This window comes from Hypomesus transpacificus, chromosome 15, assembly GCF_021917145.1.
Source record: "Hypomesus transpacificus isolate Combined female chromosome 15, fHypTra1, whole genome shotgun sequence".
In the NCBI taxonomy this organism is placed as follows: Eukaryota; Metazoa; Chordata; class Actinopteri; order Osmeriformes; family Osmeridae; genus Hypomesus; species Hypomesus transpacificus.
Genome location: NC_061074.1, coordinates 4,334,167 through 4,346,268, shown reverse-complemented (window position 1 = coordinate 4,346,268; position 12,102 = coordinate 4,334,167). Strand labels below are relative to the sequence as shown.

The window sequence follows — 12,102 nt, the reverse complement described above, 5'->3', positions numbered from 1 at the left end:
CACACACACTATTGAAACAGTGTGCAGGAAAAAAAGGGCTGTTCTATGGCTTCATTTGGTGGTGACCCACTCGCCAGTGACATCACTCCGTTGCGGCGGGCCCACTGGTGCCGCCCTCTCTGACGCAGCTGCCCCGTCTCTCCTCCCAGGCTTCCCAGCGACGGCGTATGGACCAGTGGCGGCGGCGGTGGCGGCGGCGCGTGGCTCAGGTAGGGGGGCCCGTGGAAGACGCGGCTACATGGCATACTCTCAGAACGCAGGTAAGCGCTCTGTCGGTATCCTGTGTGGCTGGCGCTCTCTCCATGCTGTTTTCACCAGCCGCCTCTCTGCTCTGTCACACACTCACCTCGCACACACGGGCGGCACTGCAAGAGAGAAGAGGAGGTGGATGAGGTTCTCCCCCATCTCTCTTTACTCGTTTGTGGTTCCACCAATAGCTTCCGTACCTCTTCTGTAACGATGCCACTAGACAAGGACAAAGGAATACGACCAAATCCTGGATGCACATGTCTTACCCAGTAGGATCAAAATTATAGATCCATCTCAAAACTGGCATTTGGGAGCCACATCAGACAAATCTCAATTACAGTTACATGTGAGTACAATAACATGAGTGTAATTAAACGTAGCAGTTCATCCAGGTTTGCCGCTAATTATAATTTCTCAAGCGTTAGTACAGACATCCCGACGCACGTTTCTAGACCTTTAACTAGGATTAAGACCATGTCATTCCAATTGTCCCTTCAGTTATTAACCATTAACATCATAAGCTGTTGACATCAATTTAACACATTTAAATTGAGTTTAATTACACTGTGCAAAAGAGTTAGGCGCATTTCTCGGGTGTGGTCTGGTAAGTCAAGCTCTATGAGCACATTCATCCCAGAGTCCTACTTAGATTTGTTTTCTCTTTTACTTTTTCCCATGAATCCTTGACCTCATATTGATCGGGTGGTCAGATAGCTTAATCAATCACTCTGACTTTGTCCACAACCATATATAGCTAAATAAACAAGGGGGAGAAAAACAAGCAGCCAGCCTGAAATTGACAGGAAACATTTTGGCTCGGAGGGTAAAATGATCGCCTCGCCTAATTGGCTGTCAGAACCCCTCCCCCTCCCTCCGGTTAGTGGTGTGACGCAGTCTGCACTCTGACTGTCAGGGATTGGATGTTCTCACTTCCTGGTCTGCCACACTCACACACATCAACACACACAGACAAACACTCGACAAACACATACATACAAACACAGACACGGTGAGTACACACACACAGCCGAAGCCCGACTGGCACAGTCTCACAGAAATGGCTGATTTAGAAAGTGGCATCTGTGGAAAAACCAAGCCTGTCCAATCGATAGCAGCGCCATGACCAAAAGTCTATCTGAGGTTCCTTGTTTTTCCCCTCCCTTGTGAGCAGACATGCTTTGTCTCTCGAGGCTAGATGAGAGAAATCAAATCAAAGTAATACCATCAGCTGAGATATCTCCTATGCTACAGGGGAAAGCTCTTATCCAGAGTGGTAGAGGATGAAGGTGTAGGACACAATAAGGGGTGCTGAATGAACGAGGTAGACCAATTTGGCTTTAGTCAAGGGCAACCATGGCCATGCATGTCAGGGTCAGGAGCAGGTTGCTTCGAGCCTCAGAAGGTTTAGGGAATGGGACAGTCACAAACTGACCTCTATGACCTTTTCCAGTCCTTGTGCATAAGGGAGTAGGCATTCACTTCAAACCGGCCACAACATTTCATGGCAACGAGTCTCTTTCATTGGTCACGTGACTTGAACAACACATTCCTCTGTCTCCGGAATGATTCACTGTCAGTGGATCTTCCCTGCAGATTAGAATGGCAGGCCGGACTGGAGAGCTGACATTTAGACTTGACCTTTCTCTGAAACTTCATCTGGCACTCAGCAGGCTGTCGCATGATTTTTTCATATCCTTTGCTCTGAAGATCATAATGTGTTCTGTCTGATTGGAGATATCACGGAGGATGCAGATGCTACAGTATAAGTCCATAAGATGGGTGTTGACCATTTCTTATGTCAGAATTTGTTTGCTTTTACCATTCTTTCAAGACATAGTCCTTATACGTATAAAATTGTATAATTGCATAATTGTATAATACACTGTTTCTTTGTGTGCTGTATTTAAACATGCATCGTGCTTCATAGGCATTATCAGGTCTTTGGGTAGGGCGGTGTCAAGGTAGTTATTTCCCTACTAGGCCCCTTAGCTTTATGATCTGATTGGAGAACTTAGAACAGCAGTAGCTGTATTCATATCTTAGACACCAAGTTATCTTGACACTCACTCTGCTCTGTCTTAAGCCTGGATGACAGTGCACTTAAATGCTAATCATTTATTTTTATTATATTTTTTTTATCACCGAGTCAGACATCTGAAGCGATCAATGCTAAAACATTTTTGGCAGATCAAGAAGTTCCAGAGAGAATGGTATCCGAGCATTGATTTAAGTCTCACTGCAAAAATACAATGAAGATGATTTCACATAATACACAACTCGAGAGGGACATGATTCATTACAGCTACATTCAATTTAGTGAATCATTCATGAGTCGTATTGGCATTGAGTCACATACAAATGTAACAAAGGGTGTGTGTGTTTGGGGGGGGGGGGGGGGCGAGGTAGAGCATAGTACTGGTATCTAGCAGGAACAAATAGTCACAATGCTAACTCCAATTACTACCCGTGAAAAATTGCCTCTTTCATAGCAATTAATAAGTTGCTCAAATGCTTTAGCAACATCATAGTCTATTCAGCCTCTGGCCCACCACCACCACTACTTTCTCCGCCAATTCCACACACACCACACAGTCTCTCTTCCAACTCCATGTCTACCTCCAACCTGCCCACATTGTCCTAGATTAGTGAAGCTCATTCTTGCAGGAATTCTACATATCTTTCATGCTGTCACTATAGTCCTTTAGTCCTGGCAGATCAAGGGCAACCAAACCATGCAGACAGCTGTGAGATGTCCATATACATGTGCATATTTACGCATTTCACCATTATATCACCAGAAAAATGCTTTAAGGTCCACCTCTGGAATATGAGGTGTATTGTGCTGTTAGTAGAACTTGTACTGTATGTGGTGGTGACTAGGGAGAATGTGACCAGGTTTTTTTGTGTGTGTGTGTCTGACGTGGGGGGTTGGCCCCACAGAGAGCCTGTGGCCATGACTGGGTGTCCCCCACCTGAAGCTCCCTCCTCCTTCTCTCCCTCCTCTTCCTCTTCGCTCTCACTCCAGTCCTCTTGGCGCACTCTGTCTGCTGGAAGGTTGGTCCCACCCCCCAAACAGCCGTATCCCACCCCAGCCCTGCTGCCTCAGACTCTGACCCCCTCCTGTCAAAACTCTACTGTCCATTCTCTCCTCCACTCTCTCTCTCCCACTGTCTTGTCTTAATCCCTAATACCTTTTCACCCGCGCTCATTTCAGTTCCTCGCTCTTTGGTGCATTATTTTACCATATTTATTTCCGTCCAGAAGGAGTACATGGTTCTGTCAGTGTCCGTATAAGGTTCAGGGTGTTGCTGCTGTCGACTCCTACAGTGCACACGTGACTGGAGGCCTGGCTTGTCTGCATGCCACCTGCAGCTGCGGTCCTGTTAGTGATGAACCATGTTAGTGATGAACATAGTCGTATAGTAGATGCTGGCATCGTTACCACAAATCATCGATGCGCACGAGTCCTTGAACAAAGACATATGGAGTGTTCTGTACATGTACCAGCTAAGTCAAAGCATACTTTAACCAACCAGCTGCTACCTTTTTTTGCATCTAGTAATCTATAGCAGTTTAGCCTTAGCATATGTAAAGGACTCAGCAGTGTTTTTCATTCCAAATCTGTTCTGGATGGACTCCTGTGTTTTTAGGACCTGGCAAGAACAGAGATGGTGATTGGCCTGATTGGCAGTGCCATTCTAAAGCAGTGTGGCACTCCTGGCCTGGCAGGACATGATTTCTATTCAGCTGCTATCAGAACGAACTGAGCAAGTGAACTCAGTGCTGCTAACTTTTCTCTCTCTCTCTCTCTCTCTCTCTCTCTCTCTCTCTCTCTCTCTCTCTCTCTCTATCTCTCTCTCTCTCTCTGTCTCTCTCTCTGTCTCTCTCTCTCTCTCTATCTCTCTCTCTCTCTCTCTCTCTGTCAGTGTGAATTCACACTATCAGAACGAACTGAGCAAGTGAACTCAGTGCTGCTAACTTTTCTCTCTCTCTCTCTCTCTCTCTCTCTCTCTCTCTCTCTCTCTCTCTCTCTCTCTCTCTCTCTCTCTCTCTCTCTCTGTCTCTGTCTCTGTCTCTCTGTCTCTCTCTCTCTCTCTCTCTCTCTCTCTCTCTGTCAGTGTGAATTCACACATCTTTATCTTACCTGATATGGAAGTCTGTGCAAGACAAGTGAGGGGGAGTTTGAGGACAGTTGAGTGGACACTGGTTTGTCATGTTGCCCCTTTAGTAGTTTTTCTCCTTTAACCTTTTCCACTTTTTGTCTTACGTTCTCCTTTTTTCTGTCCCAAACTCCAGCTTATTATCCTGGGAGAAAAATAGTATATTCCCCTGCTTATCTACAGTATTTCAAAAGCTGGACAATGAATGTTGGAGAGCATGGCCATTACGTTAGTTCTAATTGTACATCTGCTAAATAATGTGCTAAATCCAGTTGATGAAATAATGTTGTCTAGGCTCCTCTCTCTTCTAACTCATCCCGACTATTATGATGAACAGCAAAAACAGCCAAGCATTCAGTCAAGAGACAAGGCTGTTGACTCAAACTAGGCCACCCTGCCTTTCACCAACCTCACCCAATTTCTTATGGAGGGTCTGGAAATATTTCGCCTCATTTACAGAGGCCTGTCTCTCACTGTGATGAAGACAGATATACAGATGTGTGTCTGTGTGTGCGCTCCCCTCTCACCATCAGTCCGCTCACTCATTTGTGAGCCCCTGTCCACCTCGATTCTCTGGGTGTTTGTTTTCTTGACATAATATGATAGAGGGACAGCTGTGTGTGTGTGTGTGTGTGTGTGTGTGTGTGGGGGGGTGTGTGTGTGTGTGTGTGTGTGTGTGTGATGAGTGATGAGTGATGAGCAAGAGCACCGTCGAGGGGTGAAAGTAGAGTGATGGCTGTACTCCTTGTGAGATCCAGGATATACATCATCCATTAGATGTCATTATCCCAGCCTATCTGAGCTCAAAATTAGGCTCTATTATCTATAGATTATTTATGAACTGCCATCGCTGCGGTTGAAAAGATGTCGTCTTTTGTTAATTAGTCACCTATTCAGCTAGAAAAAGACCCTTTGAGCTGAAAATTGAAAGCCACCACGGGCAGAAGAGAAAGGAACATCTCCATTCTTTCAAAGTTCCATTCCACGGAAATGAAGCTAATTGCAGATGTTGAAAATCCAAAGCTAATTTCAAAGCATATTTGACAAGCATATAGACACATTTTTGTAAAGCGTGAATGTACTGTGAATGCTGTGCACTCTGATTTGAATGCAGTGCATGTTTGGAGGAAAGAAGAGAGGGTGGTGTTAGAGGGAATACCATATGTGTGTCAGCGTGTGCACTTAGAAGTTGAGTTGTATGTTACTCATGAATAATGTAGGTACGTGTCCTATGTATGTCCTTATCTATGCGAGATGGCAAGGCCCCTTTGCGGGATCAACAGTTTTTTTGTGTGTTTTTCAAACACGTACACACACACTCACCCCAGATGGACCCACGAACTTTGACAGTGTTGCCCCAGACATATTATTGTGTCAAATGTTATTTCTAAAGTTGGTGCCATTTCTCCTGTCCACTTTTCAGCTCGTCCAATTTTTTAAATACGTTTTTAGGTGTTTTTGCTTACATCAACAGACAAATTGTGTGAGTAATTTAGCTGACAGGACAGGTGTTAAGCAGTTTCCCCTCCATTAGATATATTCAGACGACCGATTTGGCCGTGTTCACTGCCATCTTAAAAGGCTGCTTCTGCCCACACTTCTCCAAAGGAGTGCTTTAATCGAAGATGACGCGTAACCAAAAAGGCATGGCTTCCAATTTTACCTGGCCCAAATCTATCATTTTAAATGTTACCTTTACAGTGTGATAAGTTTCACAAGGATAAGCGTCATGAGCCTCTGTCTCCACATTGCATGCTGGGAAATGGGAGTGATTATCAGCATAAGTGATAAACTTGGGAAGGATCCACTCCACCGCGCCTACCTACACCGTTGCCTTGGCAACCAAGAGCCACTCATTTGTTTTTCAGATGAGTAATTACCTCCTAATTAAAGAGGTGTGTGTGTTGGGGAGGTGGTGTAGGAGAGGGGGCATGCAGTTGTGGTCGCTATGATTAACGATTATTTCCTAATCATTATTTAGGACACAGAAAAGGGTATTTGTTTTGTACTGCAGCTCCTTTTTTGGGCAGAGGTGATGTCACTGTGCAGCAAGTTGCAATTGGTTGTGGGAAGGGAGGGACAGATGCACAGTATGCTGTAGTTCTAGTTAGAAGACAATTCCATAATCCGTCTGAATAGAGACACAGAACTTCAAATGTAATCTTAGGTGCTGATTTGAGTATTGGAAGGGTTCATGCAGTAGTGCATTGTATTGGTTCTTGACATTTGAAACAGTCCCGTTTGACACTTTACAGATGCATTGAGCTGATTTTCATAACAGTGAACCTCTTTGCTGCTGGTTTATGTGTGCCCCCCCCCCCCCCCTCTTTCTCTCTCTTCTTTGGAACACACGCCGGGTGTCAGCTGTGCCATGTTGCCACCCTGGGGGGTGGGGGCTGGGTGGGGGAGTGGGTGGGGGAGTGGGTGGGGGGTGGGTGGGGGAGTGGGGCAGGCAGATGTTTCTCTCCCCCATGCATCTGTCAGGCCATGCCGGCGTCAGACTGAGGCGCTGAATATGCGCTCCGTCATGGAATGCGTTGGGGATCTTTGGGGACAAACCGTGATGTAATGAGGCCCTCTGGACACAACGTGGAGGAGTCTTCTGTGGACGTGTTGGTCTGTGTGTGTTCATCCTGTGTGTGGGTGCATCTGGGCCAGTGTGGAGCGCTGGATTTGTTTCTGTCATATTACAAAAGACAGTGTTTTCAGTGTTCTCTGCTTAACATGATCAATCATGTTCATCAATCACACGATCATAGTTGTAGATTCTCACGAGCGCTTCTCAAGAATGATTAACCAAACAAAGCACATCCTCAACCAACACACATTTAGTTTCAAACACACACAATAAGAATATTAACTCACATAGGTTAGGTTATTATTTTTGCAGGTTTAGATGATTTATTAGAGATTTGGATAGGCTGCTAAGATTCTCAGCAGCCTATAGTACCTACACATTCCAATGAACCTGTTCCTGTACTGGAATTACAAATGGCAATAAACGACTTGATCACACACTCACAAGGTTTCCTTATTGACATGCAGAGGACACGACGACCCCTTGTTGGAGAATCCGACCGGCCACCCATTGCCATGGCAACTTTGATGTACTGTAGCCAGCATTGATTAGCGTTGTTTTAATTCAGCTTCCAAATTTTTCACCTGCACACTCTCAATTTGCTTTGCTCATAAAATTAGCTCGCCACGATAATCAAGGGCCCCTCTATTCTTCCAGATGGCTGAGCGGAGGTCTCTGTAGTCTGTAAATGGTATTTTTCTTCTTTTCAAATTGGTCTGTCATTCTGTATGTCGTTTTTTTAGTCGTGGTATCATTAGACGTGATCTGTAGGGTCTGAAAGACCTTCACAGTGGCGGGCGAGCCCAAAGACTCATTTTACATGGTTGGGTAAGGCAGAGTAGTGTGTGTGTTATTGTGTACGTCAACTACCTGTGTGTGTATGTGTGTGTGTGTGTGTGCTCATGTGGGAGGCAGAGAGAAAAAGGGGACCAGGGAGAGCTCCCCCTCCCTATCTACTGTTGTAACTAATGGAGGAGAGGGTGGCACGCGCCTCTAAAGGTCTTCATTTGTTTGTTGTTAAAGATCTAATTAGGAAGATGAGAGGGAACCGAACAGGACGCCTGTCTCGGCCTAATTAGAGGGGAGCTCAGAAATCTCTTTGAACCTCAAGGACAGCCAGCTATTAGCGTGCACATCAAAACTGGATTAAACCCTAAGTGTGTGTGTGCATGTGTGTGTGCGTGTGTGTGTATGTGTGTGTTTATTGTCTCCCACCTTAAGTGATTAAAGATGCACTGCTCAATTGGGCAACCCCCTGTTTTCTAAAGAGGTGCTGAAGACAGAAGAGCCCGTGTGCAACCTCAACCTCTCTCTGTCTTTTCTTCTCTCCCCTCTGCCTCTCTTTCACTCTCTCTCTCTCTCTCTCTCTCATGTTGCCTCATTGAATCTTTGAAGCTACAAGTGTCGTCTGCACATGAAGCGTGTGCATCTTTTGCTTTTGCAAGTCCTGTTCGACTGATTTTCTGATCTCTGTCTCTCTTTCTGTCAGTTTGATAAAGATATGGGAACATTTTGACATTCCCCTCAGGTAGGTAAAGAGGAAAGATGTAGATGCACTTATTTTCTCACAAAGCCAAAATATCAAAAGGCTTAAAGTTACTATAGAGTAGACCACACAATAATACATTCTATTTAGATACCTACAGTATTTATCAATGTGTCCATCCATGGATCCACCATCCATTCATCTGTTCTTCCATCCATCCACCCTGTCACCATCCCTCCCATCCATTCATCTGTTCTTCCATCCATCCACCCTGTCACCATCCCTCCCATCCATTCATCTGTTCTTCCATCCATCCACCCTGTCACCATCCCTCCCATCCATTCATCTGTTCTTCCATCCATCCACCCTGTCACCATCCCTCCCATCCATTCATCTGTTCTTCCATCCATCCACCCTGTCACCATCCCTCCCATCCATTCATTAGTGTTCCCCCCCCCCCCCCCCCATTTCTCCCTTTTTACAAGCCATTTTAGAAATTATAATTTTTATTAAAACTCCCTGTCATTATTGTTCCCTACTTCTGCCTTGACTGTTGAAAATGATTGAGGCCAGAGGTTAGACTCACTGGACAAGCACACGTTCACAGGTGGAGAGAAGAGCACTGAGGTGCGAAAACAACACCTACTTAATGAGCTAACACTCGTAAGCACAGAGAGAGACGTGTGAGAGGCAGAAACGTCCCCACAGCTGACATTTTGGAGCTGCTGATAGAGGTCATTACGGGGTCGGATCGAATGGTCTCCCACGTAGATTGGAAAGGGATGATGGTTATGGTTCCCTCTCCCCTCTCTTCCTGTGGAGCTAATTAAGAGGTAGGGTAATTGGTTCGAAAGACAGGGTTGAGGTTTAACCTAGCTTCTCAGACATATTGTCTACATCTTCCTGTCAATATGTTGACAACCAGTGTGGGTGTTTTGGCAAGGTTTATATTGAAGCCTTCCTCTGTCTGATAAACGGTTTCAGGACAGCTCTTTAATCTAATGGTTGCCATAACTTGGTTAAACACATTTAGTTTCCATAATTTTTTTCAACAAACAAAGTCATCTTAGGTTTGAGAGAAGCAGGACCAAAAATGTAAATGTAAATGTCCTGTTCTTGCATATGGTAAAAATAAACTTAACATAAAAACGGTGTGATTGCCATACATTTGTGTTAAATTACATGATAAATCCAAGCTCCTATAGCGTTATAAGCCTTGTGCCCCTCCCTCATCAACTGGGTACATCTCCAAATGTTCCCTGTGTCAAAATTCTAATTAATGAGGAGCTTCTGGTCTAATCTCATTGATTTATGAGCAAGAAGCCAGACATGAATTATTGATCCCCCACCTTATTTTAGGAAAATCTCTTTCACGTATTTTTCACCCTGAGGTGTCTTTTATTTGATTGTATATTAGATGCAGTTATCTGTGTTTATTTCTGAAATATTTAAGGATATTATTGAGTTAAGGTGAAAGCAGAATCTGATGCACACCCACGCATCTTTTAGTAGTAAAGTTTATTTTTGAAAATAAACTTTGTGTACACACTATACTGGGAGTGTACACACTCCCAATATGTACCAAACTGTACATACAGGAGGGATGCACATTAAGGCACACACATGTACTGTAAGGTAGAACCTTCTTTAGGGTGACTTTTCAGGTGTCCCAAGGCAGCACAGACATCCTTTGTGTGAGAAGATATTGTCTTATATTGAAGTCTGGTATTGTAGTCAGTTTGCCACATAATTGCACCTTTTTTCTTTCTTTCTTTCTTTCTTTCTTCTTCTTTTTTGTGTGAGAGTTTAGCCTTTAGTCTCTGGAAGAAAGAGGGGTGGGAGCAGATACTGCCCTATGAAGCCTTCAGTTAATGTGTTACCTTGACCAAGTCCTGATTAGGGGCCTGCTGGAGAGGGGGTGAGGTTGATCTGTTCTACAGTAGTCATGCTTTATTTGCTTTGTCCCCCAGCCACCACACCACAATACTGCTCAAGAAGTAACACAGCAACCAAAAATAATTGACGTTTGTATGAAACTTTATCCACAATGATGGAGTCCCCGTCCCCCCTACCCCTCCCTCCCTTCGCTCCCCCCCCCCCCCTTCCCCCCCACCCCCCCCCCCCCCCTTCCCCCTATCTCTCAGGGTTCCCCGATTACGGGTTCTATTCTGCGGCCGGTGGCGACGTGCGGGGACCCCCCTACTCCCTTGCGGACTATGGTTCCCTGGGGCCCCCCCAGGCTGCTCAGATGCTGCACAGCGAGCACGCCAGCTCGGCCTGCACCTCTCCCCTCCAGCACCTGCACAGCCCGGACCCCTTTAAGAGCCCAGGTGTGTACCCCCCGTCTTCCTCCTCCTCCTCCTCCTCCTCCTACACTGTTCCTTGCCAATCAGGGATCCCATTCATCAAAATGCTCCCTGTGTATATCATCAAGAGGCCATCGAGAGATGCGGAGAAGAAAGGGGGGTGGGGGGAGAGTTGGGGGAGTAGGGTTTGACAGACAGAGGTAGCAATGGGGAGGGGAGAGTGGGTGATGGGGAGGGGAGAGGGGGTGATGGGGAGGGGAGAGGGGGTGATGGGGAGGAAGGAGGGGGTGATGGGGAGGGGAGAGGGGGTGATGGGGAGGAAGGAGGGGGTGATGGGGAGGGGAGACGGGGTGATGGGGAGGAAAGAGGGGGTGATGGGGAGGGGAGAGGGGGTGATGGGGAGGGTAGAGGGGGTCTGGGTTGTTGCCTGGAATGCAATGCATGCTTTTTATAGCACTGCTTTGGGTATTAGATTTTTGACTTGGCCTGGATGTTTTGGACATATATACAGTACATATATCAGTGTGCTCTCATATGTCAGGGCATGTTACATTTGACATAAATTCACATGTACTACATACTATGCAGGAAATTTTTGGGACATACTCGTATTGATTTAACATGGTGTATACTGAAAACATGAGTCAATTTTAGAGATCACACCACATGCATGGTGAAACGAGTAGTATTTATTCATTATTTATTAGACCTGTATAGGTATCTTGTTTGTCATTGACAAGCAAGTCCTCAGTGTAGTATGTAGGACATTACCAAGTCAATATCACTTGTTCCACTCATTTTCTGATATCCATTTTTTTTCTTCAATTTTTGCATCCTTTTCTTATTTTTGATGTTGTGAACCTATGTTAACTTTTTTGTGCACAGACAATCTGCATGAGCCCTAGTGTACCATCAAGCTCTGGTTGGATGAGATTTAATCATACAATGATGTTGTTTTAGAACTAAAATAACAATTGGGGAATTGAGCTATTATGCTAATTGATGAAGCACACTTGCAAACACACACACACACACTTCTAATAGGCCTATTCCATCTTAAGTGATTAAATGGGAGCACAGTAGAGATGTTGACCTTCATTTGAAATCACAGTAGTTTTTAACCACACAGGTCTTGTTATATGAACTACAGTCATGTTTAGCTCTTATAATGGGTGACAAAGATACACACCTGCATGTACACACTGGGCTTTAAGAACCATAAATCCTTGTTTAACTTTAAAAGGAGAGGGGAGGGTATGCAGCTCAGCTAATTAGAAGACATAGAGCCTGCTGTAAAAACAGAAAGCAAGACAGTAATTGCCC

The 12,102-nt window shown here is 45.1% G+C and overlaps 1 protein-coding gene across 7 annotated transcripts in view; it reads left to right on the top strand.

Annotated features, from left to right (window-relative positions):
- The window catches only part of msi2b (musashi RNA-binding protein 2b), an 85,655-nt gene that overhangs the window by 60,864 nt on the left and 12,689 nt on the right, over positions 1 to 12,102 (top strand). For 5 of the 7 annotated variants that reach the window (XM_047036063.1, XM_047036061.1, XM_047036065.1 and 2 more), the window contains exons 5-6: positions 150 to 209; positions 10,618 to 10,803. In XM_047036063.1, the coding sequence (XP_046892019.1) occupies positions 150 to 209; positions 10,618 to 10,803 (246 nt within the window). The remainder of the gene's footprint in view (positions 1 to 149; positions 210 to 10,617; positions 10,804 to 12,102) is intronic. The other 2 variants (XM_047036066.1, XM_047036068.1) reach the window with 2 other exon arrangements.